The 25,205-nt window shown below is 40.3% G+C and overlaps 1 protein-coding gene and 1 non-coding gene across 2 annotated transcripts; one reads left to right on the top strand and one right to left on the bottom strand.

The window, feature by feature from the left end:
* Window positions 1–1,573: 1,573 nt before the first annotated feature.
* Window positions 1,574–25,199, bottom strand: LOC120427181 (transmembrane protein 245-like). The gene is made up of 9 exons (XM_039592039.2): window positions 25,074–25,199; window positions 20,706–21,651; window positions 18,448–18,699; window positions 18,202–18,380; window positions 17,747–18,147; window positions 17,528–17,689; window positions 17,388–17,435; window positions 13,421–13,457; window positions 1,574–3,195 (listed from the first exon to the last, which is right to left on the bottom strand). Exons 1-9 carry the CDS (start codon window positions 25,074–25,076, stop codon window positions 3,079–3,081), a joined length of 2,145 nt encoding a protein of 714 aa, XP_039447973.2. The 5' UTR covers window positions 25,077–25,199; the 3' UTR covers window positions 1,574–3,078.
* On the top strand, window positions 24,979–25,050 carry Trnad-guc (transfer RNA aspartic acid (anticodon GUC)). Its single transcript has one exon. It is a non-coding gene; the product is annotated as a tRNA-Asp (tRNA).
* Window positions 25,200–25,205: the final 6 nt, after the last annotated feature.

Genomic DNA, 25,205 nt, shown 5'->3' on the forward strand with positions numbered 1-25,205 from the left:
GACCCCCAACCAACCCCCCACCCCCGTCGGTCATGACCGTCATTTGGATTCGACCGTCAGTTGACGGACACGAAGATGACGCGAAAGAATGCCGAGCTCAACATTCAAACAACAATGAGACCCGACTCAAGGTATACAGACTAGATAAGGTACACCCTTACCAAAAATCATGATTTTTTGAGTTCCAAATCCCACTTTTCATACGATTTTTTGAGTTCAGGTACTACAACCATAAAAATGGTTATATGGGTTGAACTGAAAAATTCGTATGAAAAGTGGGATTTGGAACTCAAAAAATCATGATTTTTGGTAAGGGTGTAAGGCAGGGTTTTCTGCTGTCAACACGGAGAAAACGGACACGGACGCTTGTTCATGATTTTGGGAACTCTTTTTTCTCCGTGAAAAACATTCTGTTTTTCTAAAATGTAAAATTTGAACATTTCTGGGCTATTTTCACCTAGATTTTTTGCATGCCAAACTGAATTTAAAATGCCTTTAGTTACACTTTATTTTTTGAAAAAAATATTTTTGTTTTAAAAATGTTTTTTTGATCCTTTTTGGCAAGCTAACAACCCTACAGAAAAAAGATCGGTCACAATTGCCCGGAAAATAATCAAATTTGCGCATTTTATTTAAGGAGTTACATACATGTATTTCGGCAAAAAAGTCAGAAATTAGTATGAGCACACATTTTAACTTTTTTTTAAATCTTTTTTCAGGGCATTAAAATATACATTTTCACCTTCTAACCAAACAAATTTGAAGATATTTGGTTGCATCATTGCCGAGATATAGCATTTTCAAGTTAGCAGTTTCAAAAAACGGGTGCCAGCAGCGCTTGTGGTGTTGCCAGGAAACTTTCTCTATAAATGCTACTTTTCGTGAGTGTTCGCTTAAAATTTCATCAATTTTGGCAACACTAAGCAGACCCAAAAGAGCGCTGGAAGAAAAAAAGAACTAAGCTGAAAATAGAAAAATGGGCGTGGCCCAATGCACTCGACTGATTAGAATGCATTTTTGAAATATTTTTTTTAAATGCTTGTAAAAGGAATAGCATAACTTTTAAGAAAAGTGAAAATAACCAGAAATGTTCACAAAAAGTTGCTCTACTCGTTGGTGTACTTGGTTTTAGTGAATTTTAAGGAACACTCCAGATTATCCAGCATCATTCAAACACGACCGCTTATTAGGCTTAAAATGGGTATATTTCTCCTAGCTCGTAAATGGATTTTCTGGCATCTTCTCACGGTCATTGGAAACGATCGTGGACAATCCAACTTCGGATAATCGAGCCTGGACTCTATTGTCTTTTTTGGGTAAATACAATATTGCACAACAATACTTTAAAGTGATCTGGGGATTTAAATTGTAATTAGTTAGAACACATGCAATCAACGACTTGAATTTTACTTATATGGGGTCGCTGAACTCTAATTTGATGTTCAAAATAAGAAAACTAAAAAAAAATTGTTTCGATTTTGCCAAGTTTGTTTGAAACCTTCGGATAATCGTAACTTTGGGCTTTGGATAATTTAGTCTGGATTGTATTTAAGGAGTTACATACATGTATTCCGGCAAAAAAGTCAGAAATTAGTATGAGCACACATTTTAACTTTTTTTTAAATCTTTTTTCAGGGCATTAAAATATACATTTTCACCTTCTAACAAAACAAATTTGAAGATATTTGGTTGCATCATTGCCGAGATATAGCAATTTCAAGTTAGCAGTTTCAAAAAACGGGTGCCACGATATCTCAACACTGTCTTGACCAAATCGGCTCAAAATTTTGGTGAAGACTCGTTAAACCGATTCCGTGTGTATGACGAAGCACGATTTTCAAAAAGTTTATTTTAAAAAAAGTAAAAAATATTTTTGTGTTTTTCATATAAAAATCCGTTAGTTTTTGATTTATATATTTTTTTAAGCAGATTTTAAAAATAAGGGCTTCGCCACGCACACGGGATACATCTTGAGAGTCTTCACCTCAAATTTCAGCCAATTTGGTCCATCCCATCTCGAGATACCGTGGCACCCGTAAATCAACTCGGGGTTTAGGGAAAAACGCCAACAAAGTTTGACAGCTCACTCTGCGCATGGCGAAATTTTGAGCATAAATCGCCTCTTACTCAATTTAATCGTGAAATATCTTCATGAAACTTTCAGGAGTGATTAACAATCATCTTTTGAGTGGATTTAACAAATATTCAGTAATATAAAATTTTGTGATTTTCTACATGTATGTAACCCCTTAAATCGTATTTAGAAAATAAAGTGACAGTTCGTCACTTTCATTTTGATTTTTTCAAACCAACGGGGTACAAACTAAAAAGTGACTAGCAACCGGGGGTTAAGTGTACTAGTCAATTTATAAATAGTTTAAGAAACAATCTATTTTACTCAAAAAACTCTTATTTTTCAATCATAAATTTTTCTCACTACTTTTCTTCACTGCCCATGATCGCATAAATGTCCCATTTGCATTTTCATCACTTTTGAGTTATTGATGCAGTTTGGTTCAAAATCGTGTGCTCTTTCAACATCTATAACATCCAGTACTTTGTTCTAGAAATCAGGAGGAAATCCAGTTTTTTTGTGAAAACTTAACACGTAGCCTTATGTGTGGGACAAACTTCAAATGCGTTTTTCTCAGCTTGCTGTTTTTGCATATGGGACATTTATGCGAACATGGGCAGTTCAGGTAACTACGATTTTGTGGTACTTTTTCATCGAGTTGTTCCTCTTAAGTTTAAAAATGCCAATGGAATCTAAGCAGGAATTATTATTTTTTCAATACTATCGTTCAGATCTTAACTTGAAGATCTTGTTTCAAAAATAATTTGCTCAATTTTGTGTGTTCAACCTACATTTACTAATGATCCGATCATTTTGGTAACATCTAATAATAGTTTAAAACTACAGCGAAAGCTCGTCCAAATGTTTCCGTAATGCACTAACCTGTTCTGCATTTCGCTTAAGCACCACTAAATTAATCAATTAGCCTTCGTACAACTATTACAAAAAAGTCCGACGTCCGAACAATTCCACTTTGGCACAAACCAAAAAGCCGCTCCTCCTCCTCACTCCTCTCCCAGCAGGTCCTCTACGGATGATGCCGTTGAGCTGGCGGAAAGCCTAGAAGTCCCGCTCCGGACGTGTCCACCATCTCGGGGAAGGTACCGTAGCGATAGTTTGTCCTTTTATTTTGTTGGGTGTGGATTCGGATATCGGGTTTTTAGCACAGACACGAACCACACAGACACACATGGACATGGACGGAAACGAGCGCAGACATGGAATTGAAAAAAGAGAGGTACGTGGGACAAGACGATTTTTGGTTTGTGGTTAGAACGAGACAAGTAACTATGGGAGAGAGTGGGGGACATAAAATTCTAGCTGGTTTTAGTTACAAGTGCAACGCCATCTATTTTTCGAGCCCAGCAAATGTGTATCTGCTAAATTGCTGTTGGTTTGACTAGTGGCCAACAGATGGCAGTCTAGAGAGTGCTAGTAGCTCGTTTGAAAAGATAGATGGCATTTTCAAGAAGAGAGTCTGTGGATTTCTTTTTTGGTCTCTAAATTAGTATGCAATTGTGTGATTTAAGCAGGTTAAATGTAAAATAAAAAATCTCAAAAATGTCAGTTATGTACAGAGAGTTGGGTGAAATTGCATTCAGTGAAGAAGCCTTCCCCCGGTATGATTAAGCACGATCGGTGAGTTGAGGAACTTTCCATCCTTGGTCCTGGTTAGGTAATTCGCGGGAGTTTTGCTAGATTTAGATGGTGATGAAAATTTTACAAAAAAAACGTTACTTAATCCACCTAGGTGAATGGGGGCTTCCTCTTCTCGGTTCATACACAAATAAATGTATTGAGAATGTACATGTATATATAGAGGCGATTCGTTGATTGAGTTCTAAAATTCAACTAAATTGGTAATATTATTGTTCACAATGATAAAGCTTAATTTTCTGGGTACAATGACCCTTTGTACCACCGCAAAGGATTTAAAATGGATTTTTAAAACAATTTAAAATAATAACTTTGCGATCCTTTTTGACTGAAAGCAGAATACTTAGTATATAGTCTAGAGACTTACTAAATCGAATGCTATTCAATCCGAGTAGAAGTAAAATACGCCCATGTTCGTCGACGAAAATCCATGTAAGCAATGCACGCGAGTTTTTACACCGTGACGGCATAGGGGGATGGCGTCACTATTTTTAGACCACGTTTTCCACTTTTTCTTATCGAAACCGACTACTTTATCGACTTCATTTTGCTGGGCGAGATAGGACGCCGTCTATTTTTAGACGATGACTCAGCACTTTTGCACTTAAAAAAACCAGATGGCAGCACGATGTAACGCCACGTCCCTATGCAGTGCTCGAACGAGTCAAAATTTCCGTAAACTCTCTCCTTCTCTCGCCTTGCATTCCGCTCTCACCTTCTACAGCTAAAGCGAAAATTTAAGAAAGGGTAAAAAGTGTATCGCTAACGGAGTCGATCGATGGCTCATGGATAGGTATCTAAGAACACATTACATATTGTCATTTCCCGAAATGACTTGACTTGTCTTGGCTTGGCGAAGACGTTTTTGAGGCTATTCTGGTCCTGATTTAGGGACGACAGAAACTTAGCATGCTGGACGCGATTCACAAAGGGAATTTTATTTCCTAAAATGACATTCGAAGCACGATGAAAAATGCTTTCGAGTGAAGTATAATAGTTCTGGGTTTTTTAGCCGGATGGGCGAACCAGCATGTGATAATGCATTGGTATCGTCAAAAATAGCAGTTTAGTGCAGATATTAGCGACTAAGCCTAATAATTCGTCGAGATATGTATCTCATTGGATTGGGTTTTGAAAAAGCTTTACAAAAATGTGCAACATGCCGAAATTTTGGTTAATTTTGGCCACGTTTTAGTCGATTTGGAGGCGGCTGAATGCAAACAGTTTTCTTAAAGTGGCTGTAACTTTGGCTAATTTCAATGGATTTTTGTCCCGTTTCAGCCGTGGATGGAGGACATTCCAGACTACCTAGTTGTGCAAAAATGAAGCAATTTTGAAAATTTTTCATCGTTTTTTGTTTTTCCATTTTAGTTTTGCAAATCGTTTTTCGTAAATATCTTCTGACAGGAAAGGGCTACGGGGAAGATTTTCAATAGCGACTTATCGGAAGCTAAGAGGGATCGAATGCAACCGGAAGTGTCCAAATCCGTTCAGCCATTTCCGAGAAATCGAAGTGCAATTTTTTGGCCAATTTTCAAGTGATTTTATATGGCATTCCTCGGAGAGGAAGCCAAAACTCGGGTTCCCCCAAAATAAAATAATCTGCCGTAAACCAATTGCGACCAGTTGGTCGCGTTCTTGTTGCACTCTTCTCAACAAGTCGAGTCGGCGTAGTGAGCTAGGGCGCGCCCTAGAATTTTATTTTTGGCCGTGGGTTCGAATCTCGTTCTCTCCCGCTCGCTCTCTGAGCTGATTTGTTTTTTTTTTTCTCTCTGCGCGTTGTCGAGCAATCTTCCGGCCGGAAGGTGCTCGACTTGGTTTTTCGAGCAATCTTCCGGCCGCTCGACTTTTGGGGCCATGCTGGACCTGATTTGAGGTCGGCGGAATCTTTGCATGCTGGACGCGATTCACAAAGGGAATTTTATTTCCTAAAATGACATTCGAAGCACGATGAAAAATGCTTTCGAGTGAAGTATAATAGTTCTGGGTTTTTTAGCCGGATGGGCGAACCAGCATGTGATAATGCATTGGTATCGTCAAAAATAGCAGTTTAGTGCAGATATTAGCGACTAAGCCTAATAATTCGTCGAGATATGTATCTCATTGGATTGGGTTTTGAAAAAGCTTTACAAAAATGTGCAACATGCCGAAATTTTGGTTAATTTTGGCCACGTTTTAGTCGATTTGGAGGCGGCTGAATGCAAACAGTTTTCTTAAAGTGGCTGTAACTTTGGCTAATTTCAATGGATTTTTGTCCCGTTTCAGCCGTGGATGGAGGACATTCCAGACTACCTAGTTGTGCAAAAATGAAGCAATTTTGAAAATTTTTCATCGTTTTTTGTTTTTCCATTTTAGTTTTGCAAATCGTTTTTCGTAAATATCTTCTGACAGGAAAGGGCTACGGGGAAGATTTTCAATAGCGACTTATCGGAAGCTAAGAGGGATCGAATGCAACCGGAAGTGTCCAAATCCGTTCAGCCATTTCCGAGAAATCGAAGTGCAATTTTTTGGCCAATTTTCAAGTGATTTTATATGGCATTCCTCGGAGAGGAAGCCAAAACTCGGGTTCCCCCAAAATAAAATAATCTGCCGTAAACCAATTGCGACCAGTTGGTCGCGTTCTTGTTGCACTCTTCTCAACAAGTCGAGTCGGCGTAGTGAGCTAGGGCGCGCCCTAGAATTTTATTTTTGGCCGTGGGTTCGAATCTCGTTCTCTCCCGCTCGCTCTCTGAGCTGATTTGTTTTTTTTTTTTCTCTCTGCGCGTTGTCGAGCAATCTTCCGGCCGGAAGGTGCTCGACTTGGTTTTTCGAGCAATCTTCCGGCCGCTCGACTTTTGGGGCCATGCTGGACCTGATTTGAGGTCGGCGGAATCTTTGCATGCTGGACGCGATTCACAAAGGGAATTTTATTTCCTAAAATGACATTCGAAGCACGATGAAAAATGCTTTCGAGTGAAGTATAATAGTTCTGGGTTTTTTTAGCCGGATGGGCGAACCAGCATGTGATAATGCATTGGTATCGTCAAAAATAGCAGTTTAGTGCAGATATTAGCGACTAAGCCTAATAATTCGTCGAGATATGTATCTCATTGGATTGGGTTTTGAAAAAGCTTTACAAAAATGTGCAACATGCCGAAATTTTGGTTAATTTTGGCCACGTTTTAGTCGATTTGGAGGCGGCTGAATGCAAACAGTTTTCTTAAAGTGGCTGTAACTTTGGCTAATTTCAATGGATTTTTGTCCCGTTTCAGCCGTGGATGGAGGACATTCCAGACTACCTAGTTGTGCAAAAATGAAGCAATTTTGAAAATTTTTCATCGTTTTTTGTTTTTCCATTTTAGTTTTGCAAATCGTTTTTCGTAAATATCTTTTGACAGGAAAGGGCTACGGGGAAGATTTTCAATAGCGACTTATCGGAAGCTAAGAGGGATCGAATGCAACCGGAAGTGTCCAAATCCGTTCAGCCATTTCCGAGAAATCGAAGTGCAATTTTTTGGCCAATTTTCAAGTGATTTTATATGGCATTCCTCGGAGAGGAAGCCAAAACTCGGGTTCCCCCAAAATAAAATAATCTGCCGTAAACCAATTGCGACCAGTTGGTCGCGTTCTTGTTGCACTCTTCTCAACAAGTCGAGTCGGCGTAGTGAGCTAGGGCGCGCCCTAGAATTTTATTTTTGGCCGTGGGTTCGAATCTCGTTCTCTCCCGCTCGCTCTCTGAGCTGATTTGTTTTTTTTTTTTCTCTCTGCGCGTTGTCGAGCAATCTTCCGGCCGGAAGGTGCTCGACTTGGTTTTTCGAGCAATCTTCCGGCCGCTCGACTTTTGGGGCCATGCTGGACCTGATTTGAGGTCGGCGGAATCTTTGCATGCTGGACGCGATTCACAAAGGGAATTTTATTTCCTAAAATGACATTCGAAGCACGATGAAAAATGCTTTCGAGTGAAGTATAATAGTTCTGGGTTTTTTAGCCGGATGGGCGAACCAGCATGTGATAATGCATTGGTATCGTCAAAAATAGCAGTTTAGTGCAGATATTAGCGACTAAGCCTAATAATTCGTCGAGATATGTATCTCATTGGATTGGGTTTTGAAAAAGCTTTACAAAAATGTGCAACATGCCGAAATTTTGGTTAATTTTGGCCACGTTTTAGTCGATTTGGAGGCGGCTGAATGCAAACAGTTTTCTTAAAGTGGCTGTAACTTTGGCTAATTTCAATGGATTTTTGTCCCGTTTCAGCCGTGGATGGAGGACATTCCAGACTACCTAGTTGTGCAAAAATGAAGCAATTTTGAAAATTTTTCATCGTTTTTTGTTTTTCCATTTTAGTTTTGCAAATCGTTTTTCGTAAATATCTTTTGACAGGAAAGGGCTACGGGGAAGATTTTCAATAGCGACTTATCGGAAGCTAAGAGGGATCGAATGCAACCGGAAGTGTCCAAATCCGTTCAGCCATTTCCGAGAAATCGAAGTGCAATTTTTTGGCCAATTTTCAAGTGATTTTATATGGCATTCCTCGGAGAGGAAGCCAAAACTCGGGTTCCCCCAAAATAAAATAATCTGCCGTAAACCAATTGCGACCAGTTGGTCGCGTTCTTGTTGCACTCTTCTCAACAAGTCGAGTCGGCGTAGTGAGCTAGGGCGCGCCCTAGAATTTTATTTTTGGCCGTGGGTTCGAATCTCGTTCTCTCCCGCTCGCTCTCTGAGCTGATTTGTTTTTTTTTTTTCTCTCTGCGCGTTGTCGAGCAATCTTCCGGCCGGAAGGTGCTCGACTTGGTTTTTCGAGCAATCTTCCGGCCGCTCGACTTTTGGGGCCATGCTGGACCTGATTTGAGGTCGGCGGAATCTTTGCATGCTGGACGCGATTCACAAAGGGAATTTTATTTCCTAAAATGACATTCGAAGCACGATGAAAAATGCTTTCGAGTGAAGTATAATAGTTCTGGGTTTTTTAGCCGGATGGGCGAACCAGCATGTGATAATGCATTGGTATCGTCAAAAATAGCAGTTTAGTGCAGATATTAGCGACTAAGCCTAATAATTCGTCGAGATATGTATCTCATTGGATTGGGTTTTGAAAAAGCTTTACAAAAATGTGCAACATGCCGAAATTTTGGTTAATTTTGGCCACGTTTTAGTCGATTTGGAGGCGGCTGAATGCAAACAGTTTTCTTAAAGTGGCTGTAACTTTGGCTAATTTCAATGGATTTTTGTCCCGTTTCAGCCGTGGATGGAGGACATTCCAGACTACCTAGTTGTGCAAAAATGAAGCAATTTTGAAAATTTTTCATCGTTTTTTGTTTTTCCATTTTAGTTTTGCAAATCGTTTTTCGTAAATATCTTTTGACAGGAAAGGGCTACGGGGAAGATTTTCAATAGCGACTTATCGGAAGCTAAGAGGGATCGAATGCAACCGGAAGTGTCCAAATCCGTTCAGCCATTTCCGAGAAATCGAAGTGCAATTTTTTGGCCAATTTTCAAGTGATTTTATATGGCATTCCTCGGAGAGGAAGCCAAAACTCGGGTTCCCCCAAAATAAAATAATCTGCCGTAAACCAATTGCGACCAGTTGGTCGCGTTCTTGTTGCACTCTTCTCAACAAGTCGAGTCGGCGTAGTGAGCTAGGGCGCGCCCTAGAATTTTATTTTTGGCCGTGGGTTCGAATCTCGTTCTCTCCCGCTCGCTCTCTGAGCTGATTTGTTTTTTTTTTTCTCTCTGCGCGTTGTCGAGCAATCTTCCGGCCGGAAGGTGCTCGACTTGGTTTTTCGAGCAATCTTCCGGCCGCTCGACTTTTGGGGCCATGCTGGACCTGATTTGAGGTCGGCGGAATCTTTGCATGCTGGACGCGATTCACAAAGGGAATTTTATTTCCTAAAATGACATTCGAAGCACGATGAAAAATGCTTTCGAGTGAAGTATAATAGTTCTGGGTTTTTTAGCCGGATGGGCGAACCAGCATGTGATAATGCATTGGTATCGTCAAAAATAGCAGTTTAGTGCAGATATTAGCGACTAAGCCTAATAATTCGTCGAGATATGTATCTCATTGGATTGGGTTTTGAAAAAGCTTTACAAAAATGTGCAACATGCCGAAATTTTGGTTAATTTTGGCCACGTTTTAGTCGATTTGGAGGCGGCTGAATGCAAACAGTTTTCTTAAAGTGGCTGTAACTTTGGCTAATTTCAATGGATTTTTGTCCCGTTTCAGCCGTGGATGGAGGACATTCCAGACTACCTAGTTGTGCAAAAATGAAGCAATTTTGAAAATTTTTCATCGTTTTTTGTTTTTCCATTTTAGTTTTGCAAATCGTTTTTCGTAAATATCTTTTGACAGGAAAGGGCTACGGGGAAGATTTTCAATAGCGACTTATCGGAAGCTAAGAGGGATCGAATGCAACCGGAAGTGTCCAAATCCGTTCAGCCATTTCCGAGAAATCGAAGTGCAATTTTTTGGCCAATTTTCAAGTGATTTTATATGGCATTCCTCGGAGAGGAAGCCAAAACTCGGGTTCCCCCAAAATAAAATAATCTGCCGTAAACCAATTGCGACCAGTTGGTCGCGTTCTTGTTGCACTCTTCTCAACAAGTCGAGTCGGCGTAGTGAGCTAGGGCGCGCCCTAGAATTTTATTTTTGGCCGTGGGTTCGAATCTCGTTCTCTCCCGCTCGCTCTCTGAGCTGATTTGTTTTTTTTTTTCTCTCTGCGCGTTGTCGAGCAATCTTCCGGCCGGAAGGTGCTCGACTTGGTTTTTCGAGCAATCTTCCGGCCGCTCGACTTTTGGGGCCATGCTGGACCTGATTTGAGGTCGGCGGAATCTTTGCATGCTGGACGCGATTCACAAAGGGAATTTTATTTCCTAAAATGACATTCGAAGCACGATGAAAAATGCTTTCGAGTGAAGTATAATAGTTCTGGGTTTTTTAGCCGGATGGGCGAACCAGCATGTGATAATGCATTGGTATCGTCAAAAATAGCAGTTTAGTGCAGATATTAGCGACTAAGCCTAATAATTCGTCGAGATATGTATCTCATTGGATTGGGTTTTGAAAAAGCTTTACAAAAATGTGCAACATGCCGAAATTTTGGTTAATTTTGGCCACGTTTTAGTCGATTTGGAGGCGGCTGAATGCAAACAGTTTTCTTAAAGTGGCTGTAACTTTGGCTAATTTCAATGGATTTTTGTCCCGTTTCAGCCGTGGATGGAGGACATTCCAGACTACCTAGTTGTGCAAAAATGAAGCAATTTTGAAAATTTTTCATCGTTTTTTGTTTTTCCATTTTAGTTTTGCAAATCGTTTTTCGTAAATATCTTTTGACAGGAAAGGGCTACGGGGAAGATTTTCAATAGCGACTTATCGGAAGCTAAGAGGGATCGAATGCAACCGGAAGTGTCCAAATCCGTTCAGCCATTTCCGAGAAATCGAAGTGCAATTTTTTGGCCAATTTTCAAGTGATTTTATATGGCATTCCTCGGAGAGGAAGCCAAAACTCGGGTTCCCCCAAAATAAAATAATCTGCCGTAAACCAATTGCGACCAGTTGGTCGCGTTCTTGTTGCACTCTTCTCAACAAGTCGAGTCGGCGTAGTGAGCTAGGGCGCGCCCTAGAATTTTATTTTTGGCCGTGGGTTCGAATCTCGTTCTCTCCCGCTCGCTCTCTGAGCTGATTTGTTTTTTTTTTTTCTCTCTGCGCGTTGTCGAGCAATCTTCCGGCCGGAAGGTGCTCGACTTGGTTTTTCGAGCAATCTTCCGGCCGCTCGACTTTTGGGGCCATGCTGGACCTGATTTGAGGTCGGCGGAATCTTTGCATGCTGGACGCGATTCACAAAGGGAATTTTATTTCCTAAAATGACATTCGAAGCACGATGAAAAATGCTTTCGAGTGAAGTATAATAGTTCTGGGTTTTTTTAGCCGGATGGGCGAACCAGCATGTGATAATGCATTGGTATCGTCAAAAATAGCAGTTTAGTGCAGATATTAGCGACTAAGCCTAATAATTCGTCGAGATATGTATCTCATTGGATTGGGTTTTGAAAAAGCTTTACAAAAATGTGCAACATGCCGAAATTTTGGTTAATTTTGGCCACGTTTTAGTCGATTTGGAGGCGGCTGAATGCAAACAGTTTTCTTAAAGTGGCTGTAACTTTGGCTAATTTCAATGGATTTTTGTCCCGTTTCAGCCGTGGATGGAGGACATTCCAGACTACCTAGTTGTGCAAAAATGAAGCAATTTTGAAAATTTTTCATCGTTTTTTGTTTTTCCATTTTAGTTTTGCAAATCGTTTTTCGTAAATATCTTTTGACAGGAAAGGGCTACGGGGAAGATTTTCAATAGCGACTTATCGGAAGCTAAGAGGGATCGAATGCAACCGGAAGTGTCCAAATCCGTTCAGCCATTTCCGAGAAATCGAAGTGCAATTTTTTGGCCAATTTTCAAGTGATTTTATATGGCATTCCTCGGAGAGGAAGCCAAAACTCGGGTTCCCCCAAAATAAAATAATCTGCCGTAAACCAATTGCGACCAGTTGGTCGCGTTCTTGTTGCACTCTTCTCAACAAGTCGAGTCGGCGTAGTGAGCTAGGGCGCGCCCTAGAATTTTATTTTTGGCCGTGGGTTCGAATCTCGTTCTCTCCCGCTCGCTCTCTGAGCTGATTTGTTTTTTTTTTTCTCTCTGCGCGTTGTCGAGCAATCTTCCGGCCGGAAGGTGCTCGACTTGGTTTTTCGAGCAATCTTCCGGCCGCTCGACTTTTGGGGCCATGCTGGACCTGATTTGAGGTCGGCGGAATCTTTGCATGCTGGACGCGATTCACAAAGGGAATTTTATTTCCTAAAATGACATTCGAAGCACGATGAAAAATGCTTTCGAGTGAAGTATAATAGTTCTGGGTTTTTTAGCCGGATGGGCGAACCAGCATGTGATAATGCATTGGTATCGTCAAAAATAGCAGTTTAGTGCAGATATTAGCGACTAAGCCTAATAATTCGTCGAGATATGTATCTCATTGGATTGGGTTTTGAAAAAGCTTTACAAAAATGTGCAACATGCCGAAATTTTGGTTAATTTTGGCCACGTTTTAGTCGATTTGGAGGCGGCTGAATGCAAACAGTTTTCTTAAAGTGGCTGTAACTTTGGCTAATTTCAATGGATTTTTGTCCCGTTTCAGCCGTGGATGGAGGACATTCCAGACTACCTAGTTGTGCAAAAATGAAGCAATTTTGAAAATTTTTCATCGTTTTTTGTTTTTCCATTTTAGTTTTGCAAATCGTTTTTCGTAAATATCTTTTGACAGGAAAGGGCTACGGGGAAGATTTTCAATAGCGACTTATCGGAAGCTAAGAGGGATCGAATGCAACCGGAAGTGTCCAAATCCGTTCAGCCATTTCCGAGAAATCGAAGTGCAATTTTTTGGCCAATTTTCAAGTGATTTTATATGGCATTCCTCGGAGAGGAAGCCAAAAAACAAAAATAAGATGAAAGAAAACAAAAAGAACCAAACTACCAACAAAACTAAAATAAAATAAAAAAACCCAAAAATCTAACTTTCATGCCTACACATTCTCAGTTTTCTATCACTCTAGTGAGGTGTGGAGGAGTCACGAGCTCAAGCGACTTTCAGTGGCGAGCTACTTTTGAGTTTAGGGGGAGAGGAGCTAGAAACCACACCACCGGCAACACTGCCGCTGCCGTTACTTACTTCCCCGTGGACAAACGCTTGCCACTCTTTACACAAACTGAAGTAGTGTTGTACCCAAGAAACACACATAGAAGATTTTTTGGATTTTGATGTTGTTGATGTTTTCGAAAGAAAGGAAGGGAAAAAAGAAGAGTAATAAACGAAAGAAAAATAGTTTGTGAAAATAAATATTATTTTAGAAAAAAGTTAAATTTGGACGGTAAATATACTTTTATTTTTAAAGAAATCCTTAAACATTAATGAGATAAGGGGACAACTTGAATCGACTAATGAAACAGGCTATGGAAGTACTAAGGCAGCTACGATGAACAATACTAAACAAATGATACAAATGGGCAATGAAGTTTTCCACCTACAACAAACAAAATAAAAGACAAAACATCAGTGCACACGTTCTACTTTAAAAAAAAATATTTTTTAGAGATAGGCAAAAATGAGTCTATTTTTTAAATTATAATGGTTACAATTTGAAAACGATTCACTTCATCAAAATTTCAATGAAACACAGTTTTATTGCAAGTTCATACAAAAATATGTTTCGATTTTTTTCCAAGTGTCTAAAGTCAAAGCTTGGTAAAAATAAAGGCGTCCGACAAGGGACCATCCGTAAACCACGTGGACACTTTTCTGGAAATCTCACGAGCTTAGGCCAACGCAAATTTTATTTCACACGGACCGTAGCTGAGGGACTAAAATCTTAAATAAAATTTGTACCAGCCTTATCATAACCTACAAATTTGACGAAGATACCAATTCGATCAGGAAAAAACTCCATAATAATATGATCGAAAACAAATCCAGAGTTTTTTTTTTGAAAAGGACCAATAAACTATTGTCTTTCATATGTTTATAGGACCTAATAAAAAAAAACTCTAGAAATGGTTTTGGGCCTTTTCAAAGATGAGGTTAATTTGAAAATTTTGAAAATATTTTTATTCGAAAGATCGGAATGTTTCATGATACTTTCCCTTTTTGCCATTGAAAATCGAACGCAATTTTGCTGAGTTATCGTCTCTTCAAAATTTGACGCCTTGGACCTTTAAATTTTTTGCTTTTCTTTCAGAGGCTGTATCTCAGCAACTATTGGTCCAATCTTCAATGTCTTTGAAGCAAATCTGTAGAAAATTTTCTGATCTTTTCAGAGATGGACAATCTTGGTCATGACTTCTACAGGTAAACAAGGCAGGTTATCAACAAAAATCAATTTTAGGTGGCTATTACCTACTTGAAAATGGTGCACAAACTCAAAATTAAGGTTTCGATTGCAAATTTACTTTTACATTTAAAAATGAAGTAATTTTTTTTCGATTCTTTCCATGTTATTCATCACGATTTTTATCGAAAATTTGCATCATTTCTGTTCTGTTGACCAAATTGTGTCCAAGCCAAAAAAAAATTGCATATTTTGTCATCTAAAACATATCCAAAAATTAAAATTTCCAAAAAATACTATTTTTTTATTGATTCACTCGGCACTCACTGATCTTATGAGGAGTAATAATCGGTAATTAAAAAAAGAAAATGTGTAAATCAAAAATTGCAATCGAAAAGTACTTTATCGATTTTTTGATAAAATCCACCGTTTTGGAGTTATAGTCACCTTTAGGTTATAATTTTCGAAAATTAAAAGAGTTTTCGTTTTCATAAATGCTTTATGAAGAAAATCCACTCCTGAAAAAAAAAAATGGAGAAAATTTCCTACAAATGTCTTTCTGAGACTTCGAAAATCGGACAGTTAGTTTCTGAGATAGAGTCTCAAATTTTATTTTGTTTTTCAATTTTAAAATTTGGTTTAAAATATGAAATGAATGATTTTATTTATTTGTAGACCTTTTCAAAAGTAATGCTTTATTGAAAATTTCGAAATTATTTTTGTTGAAAAAATCAGAAACTTTCACAAAAGTTTAACTCGTAACATTGAAAATAGTTGCAACTTTTCAAAAATATTGTTTTCGAAGTTGCTTTTCTTTCAAGAAGTACTTTTCGATGCTAATTCAATTCGATTTAAAAAAAACACTTTTTTGTCAAAAATTAAAAATATCTACGGAACTAGATTTTGCACCATCACGCACTATAGCTCAAAAGATGTTTTTTAGTTTCCTTAAACATATAAAAAAAAATCGAAAGAAAAAAAATATATTTCGGAATTCAACTTTTAGTACAAAAAAATTAATAAAAAAAAAACTTTTTTTCGTAAATCAATTCTTTTCGAAAAGTCCTAATCATAACTTACAACTTTGCTCAAGGCAAAAAAATCGATCAGCCAGCCAAGATACAGAATTTCATAAATTTACATAACAATTTTGTATGAAGGAGGTATTAGATTATGACAAACAAATAAACTGTATGCAGACTGACGAAATGCAGACAAACTGTCAAACTGTCAAAAAGTGTGAGTTTTTTTGTTTGTAGTTTAAAAAAATCGAAAATAAAAAATACGTATTTTGGGAATTCAACTTTTAGTGATAATTTCTTTTAAAATGATCAAATGTTACGGAAAACACTCTTTTTCTGGGGCAATGTTTGAACCTGGCGCAACAGTATTTTGACAGCTCAGACTGTTTAGCAAGATCCGAGACCACTTTTTCACAAAGCTCGAAGCGGGAAACAATAATATTTTTGAGCTAAACATGTTTTCATTAGTCATTTTAGAACGTTAGTCGTGGTTTGCATAATAAAAATTTCCACTTTTACTTAGACTTTGCACTAAATTATTGCTATCGATCGGACTATTGCGTCATGTCGAACTGGCTTGGGAAATTTAAAATTGCCTTAAAAATGATCAAAGCCAGCTGAGGGTGTTTGCTTGGTTTTTGTCTGTCAATCGCAATTTTAAAGTGCGAAAGTGTGGCGGAAAATGCGACTGAAAGTGTAAATAAAAATAAACTAGTTGCCTAGTGTGTGCCTAGTAAGTGCGTGCAAAATCCAAGTTACAGTGCAAGGATCAATATTTACCATAGTTACATTTAAGTGGTCGCTTGGCCGTAACCAGCCAGCTTTAATATTTTTTTAATATTGGCCGCCATCTTGGATTACACATTTCCAGTTCACTTTGAAGTATTCCAGGGGTCATATTCGTGTTCAGTGACCCTGAATTAGTTTTAATTGAGTAGCCGATAGCATAGATAAAAGCTATTATTGTTGATTTTCGTACTCAGTCGCCATATTGGACGCTATCTTGAATATTTTGGTTACCTTTGAGAATTGGGTCGATTTAGCTTAGATCCATCAAAAACTGACCAGTAACAGGATTTGCTTCTAGACACTTTTCTCAGTGAGGAAGACAAAAAGCTTCAGAACGTGTAGGTTTTGTCTTATATCTTGTTACTGTTATCGCTTATGAAAAACAAGGTCAAAAAAATATTTTAAAACAGATAATATTAGTAAAGCAACAGCCTTCGGCTATCATTCAAACGACTTTTCAACCTCTTGTTAGTTTTGTTACAACCTATAGACGAATCCAGTTTGAAATGGCCGCTAGGTGGCCAATGGTGTTAGAAATGACAGCTTCCATATATTTGAATATGGGAGCTCAGGAAAACTCAATTTTTAAGCAATAAAATGATTATTTATGATAAAAGTATTGATTGATTAGGTGCACAAAATGTATCTAGAATATTATTAAAATAAAAACTGTTCGAAAAATTTGCAATCGAGATAAGTACACCATTCGATTCAGCAGGAATTTTGGGCACCAAAAATATATAGTTTTCATATGTTAAGTATTTTATTTTAAAAGAAAATTAACAAAAAGTATGAAAATCGAGACATTTAGTATGGGAGCTGTCAAATCTCTCACCATCAAAAAGCAGCGTTGAGCTTTCGCTGGATTTGTCTATCGATTCGGTATATCATACCGAACCCAATGCTACAATCTACACACTAGAGAGCACTTCTTAAACAAAAACTATCAATAAAAAGCAGCATGACATAACCAAAAAAAAACAGAAACCGAAGCCCAACTTACGTCGTCGCGGGTGAGTAAAGCTCGTTGTTGGTGTCCAAGCTGGACTTGCTGGATGGGAGTAAATGGGAATGAAACAACAAGTACCACATGAACCGACGACATCAAACACCGAGATGACAAACTTAAATGGGTCAACTTACCGCGTCTGGGGCGTAATCGGCGAGTCGCGGATTGCACTCATGGTGACCTCGAAGAGTACGACTAGGAGGCAGAGCAGAAGCGGTCCCAGCAGGGCACCTTCCAACCCAAACAGGTACATTCCACCGGCGATTGAGAGGCCGGTCAGGTAGGGGTGGCCACCACTGGAAGAATAGAAGGAGGTTGGTGACTTGAAAGACTGAGAGATCTCGTTGACTCACCCCTTGATCTCCGAGTGGATGATCGGGTTAAAGTTGGACGGAACGATGAAGTGGACCAGAACCAGGAAAGCCCCAAGCCAGAAGCGATCCTGCGACAGCCACAGATCGAGGAAGGCCGGAACGCTGCACCAGTAAGTCTCGAGAAAGGGGGCGGCGGCCAGAATGGAGGCTAGGACGGCCGGCAGGTACACGATGTGGGCACCCACGATGGTGTGCGTTAGCCAGGTGAAGAGACCGTGGAACAGGGCCAGCTTGAGGGTGGCCACGACCACGCTCGAGATGGAGTCCTCGAGGGCTTGGATGATGCGCGGGCCCCACGAGTTGTTGATGGTGATGCCGGTCGGGGCGTACCGGTCCTGGCTGCTCTGCAGCAGGTAGAACAGCGTCGTGAAGAAGATGATCTGGGGAGATGTGGAAGGTTGAAGAAATCTCTTATTTTACAACTAATTTCATACCGTGTGGAACAGAAACTTCAACACGGCGTGTCCTCCACCTAAGATGACGGACACCAACGTCCCAATTGCTGACGCCAGCAGCGTCAGATTCGTCCTCAACAACATCCACAAGGAATCGGCCACCTCGAGCAACATCCCAATGTTGCTCTTCACGAAGCCGATTATTCCCGCTTTCGTAACTGAAATTCATTAAACAAGATTAAAAACGTCTTCTTCAAAAGACCTCAAAGGAGAAACGAAACCAACTCGGATTGATAAAGATCTCATCGATCGTAGCCTGAATCGACTGGCTGGTGACGCGGGGCCCAACCAACCCGTCCCCGTTGTTACGGTCCATCCAGCTCTGGATGATTCGGTCCCACACGCTCAGGATCTGGCACTTGAGCTTCTTCGCTTGCGTCGGATCGGTATCGTTGAAGATGTCGTCCACGTACTGCTCGATGTGGGACCGGCCGTACTTGTACGCGTTGTCCAGGATGTCGTCCATCGATTGCATGTCTGAAAGGGTGATCAAAAATGAATTGTTTCAATTAACGAATGAACACAATTTGGAGTTGGGGTCCGTGTTTCTGGTAATTACTCGAACTTTGACTAAACCCTTCGTTCGTTCATCTACGTGGGTCTGTGTTTGACATTATGCTTTCGTGCGTTCACACACGAACGAATGAGCGCAACTCAGTCATGACCTATTAACAAAAATCCTATCGTCTTCCTAAAGATTGCATTCAAATGATTGCTGCAACGCATGATCAAGGAAGAGTGAAGTTGAGAGAGAGAGAGAGAGAGAGAGAGAGAGAGAGAGAGAGAGAGAGAGAGAGAGAGAGAGAGAGAGAGAGAGAGAGAGCATGTGCATGTGTCGAGAAGCTGTTTGAGTGCTATATGTACTTGATTTCGTTCGTTTTAGCTTCGTGTACGTTCACTGACAGTCGCTTCGAGATGACGATCATGACAGGCGCTGTATTTCAGCACTTTTAAATTTCGCAAATTAATCAGCCTTATTTAAAATCCTATTTCTATACAAAAAGGAAAGCAAGATGATATCGTTCGGGACTTTTTTGTACTGAGCATGGACAATAGGGTGTAATAACAAAATCGATTTTCCAGCGCAGACATTTTTCAGATCTTTTTGGGGTCCTAAACAACTCCGCTAAGTTTGGGAACGATTGGTTTAGTCCTCACTTTGCGCAAAGCGATTCTTTTTTCTTTGTAATTTTTATAGGAAAACCCTTTTTTCTTGTGACGACGGCTCGAATGAGATCAAAACGGTCCAAATCGGTTCAGCAAGTCCGGAGATAATCGTGTGCATATTGTTCGGTGCACGGACTTACAGCCATACACACGCACAGACATTTGTTCAGAATTTGATTTGAGTCGATAGGTATACGTGAAGGTGGGTCTACGAGGTCGAATGAAGAAGTTCATTTTTCGAGTGATTTTATAGCCTTGCCTCAGTTAGGTGAGGAAGGCAAAAATATACCTGAAACAGACATTTCCAGAAAACAAGCAGACTCTCATTTGAAGCAATGTGGCAACCGGGCGTTTCGCATCAGAAGCGACTCTCGCACGTAAACAAAAAGACATGGCCTTTTGAGGTTATGCAAAAAATCACCCTTTTTGTATCTACAAAAAAAAACATTTTATAGCATAACCAGTTTTGAGATATGCGTGTGGAAAGAAAATCATATCTACACACATCCCCACAGACATTTGCTCAGAAAATAATTCTGAGTCGATAACGTCATGATTCGAAATCCGGACACTTAGTACCATATTATTTTTGTTATAGCTGGCAAAAAATCATGTAATAAGTTGGAAATGTAGAAATATCATCAGGATTTAGTATAAACAGTCAGTTTTAAGAGAATGCGTGCAAAATATGTCTTTACTAACAATTTTTCGTCAGAATTTGAAAATTAAAATTGCTTGTTGTGCTTCGAATCCCGGACACTGTTAAAAGCTGATTCGAAATCCGGACACTTTTGCTTCGAATTCCGGACACTCGATTTTGCTTATGAATCGCACAAATTTGGACTGAAATGTTAGTGAATGGCATTCTTTAGGTCTCAAATAAGCTGTTAACATCAAAACAATCGATAGTTTATATAAAAATTTGCTAGAATTTAAGGAAATCAAAAACATAAATTTCTGCTTTGCTTTCCCGGAGCTTTGGACGCCTATGAAATATTTCAGTTGAAATATTTCGCATTTTTGGTAAACCTTTAATTTTATTTTATTTAATTGTTTTAGCATTAACTACAGCGTTCAAACAAACTTTGAATGAAAGTTGATGTTAGAATTCATCAAATAATACAGTTTTGACATCCATAATGCGAACTTATATTTAAATAATTGATAAAACAAACAAGTCCGGGTTTCGAAGCGTCCGGGAATTCGAATCATGACGTTATGTATACGTGAAGGTATATCTAAGAGGTCTAGTTGGGAAGTTCAATTTGAGTCTGCGCAGAAATTTTGTAGGTCGGTGAAATGGTTCAACTACTCACCAATCGGCAGCATCTCGATCAGCTCGGGCCGGTGCGTCAACGTCCGGTTGACCAGGTTACTTCCCAGCTGCGCCACCGCGATGGTTTCGGAGTAGATTTGCGTAAACGCAAACACACTAACCAGCATGACCAGCACGCTGAGAAATCCGATCATCACCACCGAGCTGATGTCGTCAATGTACGAGCGCAATTTTGCACACACGTACCGGTGGATGTTCCCGTTGACACGGAGGATTCCGGGCAGGCAGAGTGGGAGCAGGGCCGAGTGACGCGGGAAGAGCCAGCTTTTGAGCAGTTCCCAGTAGGTTTGAATGATGGTTGAGAAGTACGGGATGATGCCGAGCATTTCGGCGACTCGCACAATCAGGTGCAAGCTGACGGGGATGATTCCGAGGAACAGGATCCACGTGTGCATCCAGATTAGGGTGGCTCCGCAGGCGTAAAACAGTATTCGGAAGTACGAGTCACTCTCCAGCGCGTCCGGAGTCGTCTTGTTCAGCGTGTCGGTTGCATTCGCAGTCGTACTAGTGTTTCTAGTATCGTTCATCGTGCTCGACAGCTGCGGCGTAGTCGTCACATCCAGCACCATCTTCGCCTTAATTTCCTCAATCCGCGACGCATTCACCGTGTCGTCACCCCCGTTGACCGGCGACGTAATCTCTACCTTCCCCTCGTCCAACCGATAGCTCGTCACGTCCAACAGACTGTGCCACTTGTCGATGAAACTCACGTTCTTTTCGTCCTTTCGCATGTTGTAGATAAGGCCGATGGCGCCGTACGTGAGCAGGCCCAGGAACACGGGCACTTGGAGGGCGCCAAGGAAGCTGCACCCGTACGCAACGATGAGTACCCACAGCATTTGGCCGACCAGTAGGAAGGGCGTGGACAGCTGGGGTTGCCACAGGATGTACACGCTGGCAATGTACAGGACCACGATGATGGCGAGCTGGGAAACAGAGGGGAGAGGGAGTCGGGTTGGATTATCACTTTATTTTAATTTAATTTTGATTAAAGGTATTTAAAAAAAAATCTTTCAGGAAATTCAAATTATAAACAGCATGCTCTTAATATGATTTTTTAACCCACATTTTATTTTGATTTCATTTTTTCCCGTGTTCAAGAGGTCATTTTGAGCAACTTTTGTTCTGCGAAAAATTATTCTTTTTTTTTTCTTATTTATTTTTCTGTATTTAAATTTGCATTTATCTTGCTTAGATTATGTTTTGTTTCTGATTTTTCATTTTTTACAGTAATTTTTTTTTCAATATTTTGCTCGTTTTTCACATTTTTTGTAACTATATAACGACATTTTCACATAATATAGAGGAAATGTTAGTAGGAAACACAGCCAAAGTTGACCCCCCGAAAAAATAACATTTTTTTAAACGATGGTAAAGTCACATAAAATAAGTCAAACTTCCAAACAGTTCTTCTTTCCAATTGGTTGAAAAATGGATTTTTGGCCAATTTTTAGATCGAAGTCCGTAGAGAGGCGGGGTTCGGTTGTAGAGGGTTAATCGATACCTATATTGCTGTCCTTTCTATTTTTTTTTTAATTTCTGGCTTTAAAGTATGCGGTCATTCGCTGCCCTTGATCGATATATGGATGTCCAAATCCTCAAAATTCACGAAAGTAAAAAGTGATGAAAGTCTTCCCGGAAGCATCACAGTATCCAAGCATGGCCAAAGTAGCCACCTCGAAAGAGCATCTTTTCGCTCTTCACGAAGAATGCAGCTTTGAGAGAATTCCATCACTATTCTCTTGAGAACTTTTCACACTGAAGAAAGTGAAACGTGGTAAAATACGATGATGAAAATCTCTGTCTCCAAAAGAAAAAAAAAACATACAATGCTTTTACTGCCGTTCGAAGCAAGTCCGTCCCATATGTATATTTGTCGATTTTTAGATAAACCCGACAAAAGTCTTGTTTTAACATCTACTTCAAGCCTATTTAATAAAAAAGTCATGTTTGTTCTAGAAATTCCAAAATAAAAATGACTTGTGTGCTGTCCCATATGCAAAATAAAGGCAAGTCAGTTCTTGGTTAGAAAAGGCTCACAAATCGATCAAATAAATGTGTATTTTTTTAAATAACCCACAGACTATGTCTCATAGAGCCTGTTGAACTTAAAAAAATACTTAAGTTATTGATATTTAATTAATTTTTATATATTTGGAAGCGTTATACTCGATACGTATTCTGCCTTTTTTCCTCATGGTCAGGTCAGGTCAGTCCCAGCACGAAAATTTACCAAATTAACCCATAAATTTTAACTTTTTCAAGTCAAAATTGGAGTAGGGGTATTATTTAAACCAATATTGAAATAATTGTTGAAAAAATATTAAAAAATTGTTGATTAAAAATGTAAAAAAGGTGAAACATTTTTCGAGCTTCTCATGGCGTTATCGCAGCACTCACTTTTTACATATGGGACGGACTAGATTCGAGCGGCAGTTTACTGCGCGCACAACCCTCAGGTCATGAATTGTCTCTGGATGCGTATCCAGTGAACTCGGTTCTGGGCTGCTTCCCTCCAATTCCGATTTGAATCACCGTGCACTCCTCCCGCTGCGTTCCCACCGGTGCCGAATTACACGCCAATTTTACCGGTTTGGTTGTCTGGTTCTGACCAGCCTTCGCGACTTTCCAAATACTTGGAGCCTCCCGATGCTCGCCTGGGTGGCGATTGTCGGTTCTTCAAGAAACGCGTGCAGTTCATGGTTCCTGCATCTTCACCACACTCCGTAGATCGTTCGTCGCACCTTCCGTTCCAAGGGCACGTTCGTCCTCCTGCCATAGAGGACTACAGGTCTGATCAGTGTTCTAGACATCGTCATCTTTGGGCGGCGTAGCACTCGATCCGATGTGAGGGTCTTCCGTAATCACCATCCACAGCTAGAGGGGCGAGACTTATGGAGTCGTATTCATGACAAGTTCTACACGTCTTCACCGTCTCCAGGTTTCTTGCCACAATGTCGATGTCATCGGCAAAAGCAATCAGCTGGTAGGACTTGTTCATAATCGTGCCACTCGTTTCGATGCCCGCCCTTCGAATGATGCCCTCAAGGACGATGTTAAAAAGCGCATAGAATAAACCATCACTCAGTCGCAGCCCTCGGCGTGATCAAAAGGGGTCCGAAAGCTCCCCTGAAACGCACGTGACACATCACACCATTCAAGGTAGCCTTAATCAGTCGAGTCAGTTTATCCAGAAATCCGTTCTCCTGCATAATCCGGCGATGATGCTCCTCCTAATTTCCCTTCAGCAGTTGTTCTATTCCACAATCTCGAACTCGTCTCCGTCGATCGCCACGCTTGGTCTTATGCAAGCCCTAAGGAACTCGGTTCTTCCTGCCAGCAGATACTTCGCTTCCAGCTTCAAGACAGTGTACTTTTGAGTCACCTCCTCGAACGTTCTGCCAACATTGTCCATGTCGTCAGCGAAGCAGATGAACTGGCTGAATCGCTTGATAATCGCATGTTGAATATCGCGCATCACCGTGCTGATCAGCTGCGCTTGATACGTCTTTAAGAAATCCATTGCTCGCTCCGACAGACGACAGCGTTGATAATAACGATGAGTTCTCACATTTAAACTTGCCCCCCTCCTCGTATAGATCGGGCATATGACTCACTCTTTCTACTCACCTGGTAGCTTTTCTGTGTCCCAGACGTTGACTATCAACCGGTGCAACCATTTTCCCAGCTCAACTTGATGAGTTCCGCACCGGTAGCATCGATCATCCACTCGCACTGAGTCTGATTTACTGATTTTCTTGTAGAACTTAGGTATTTCGTTGGAGCGATACAGCTGATCCATGTCCTGGCACTCCAACTCTTCCAGGCGGCGCTTCTTATCCCGCAAAAGATGGGTTTGTTGTCTAAGCAACTGTTTGTACGACTCCTTGTTCCCACGGGTGTTATGCATCAGCCGTTCCGTCGGACTCGGTTCACGTACCCGATGGCGCACTATTCCGCTTTGTTGAAAGCTGTTTCCATAAGCCTCCAGAAGGCCTCCAGGCTTGTTGGCCGGTGGAGAATTTTTGTCAATTTAAATAAATGTTTGTTTCTATCAAGGGAAACAAGTATCTAGAGTTTTATTTGAAAAGTCTTATAAACTGAGGGAATCCCATAGCATATAGGACCTTTAAAAAAAATATCTAGATATTATAAACTAAGAAAAAATGTACTTATTACGTACAATGTTTTTGTTTTGTTTTGAGAGATTTTAAATAATGCGCTGCCACCTACGTTTCTTCCATTCATCACATTCCTCGATAGTATAGTGGTCAGTATCCCCGCCTGTCACGCGGGAGACCGGGGTTCAATTCCCCGTCGGGGAGAATTCTCTTTTTTCGTTACTCACCATTTGCAACGTCAGCGAACTGAGCACGGCCCGAAACAACGAGTGCTGCCACACCAACAGATTCCACAGCGTCAGGAACACCTCGGTCGGCGCTAGCCAAACAATAACGCGCAGTGAAATCAAGCTGGTTAT

This window comes from Culex pipiens, unplaced genomic scaffold, assembly GCF_016801865.2.
Source record: "Culex pipiens pallens isolate TS unplaced genomic scaffold, TS_CPP_V2 Cpp_Un0013, whole genome shotgun sequence".
In the NCBI taxonomy this organism is placed as follows: Eukaryota; Metazoa; Arthropoda; class Insecta; order Diptera; family Culicidae; genus Culex; species Culex pipiens.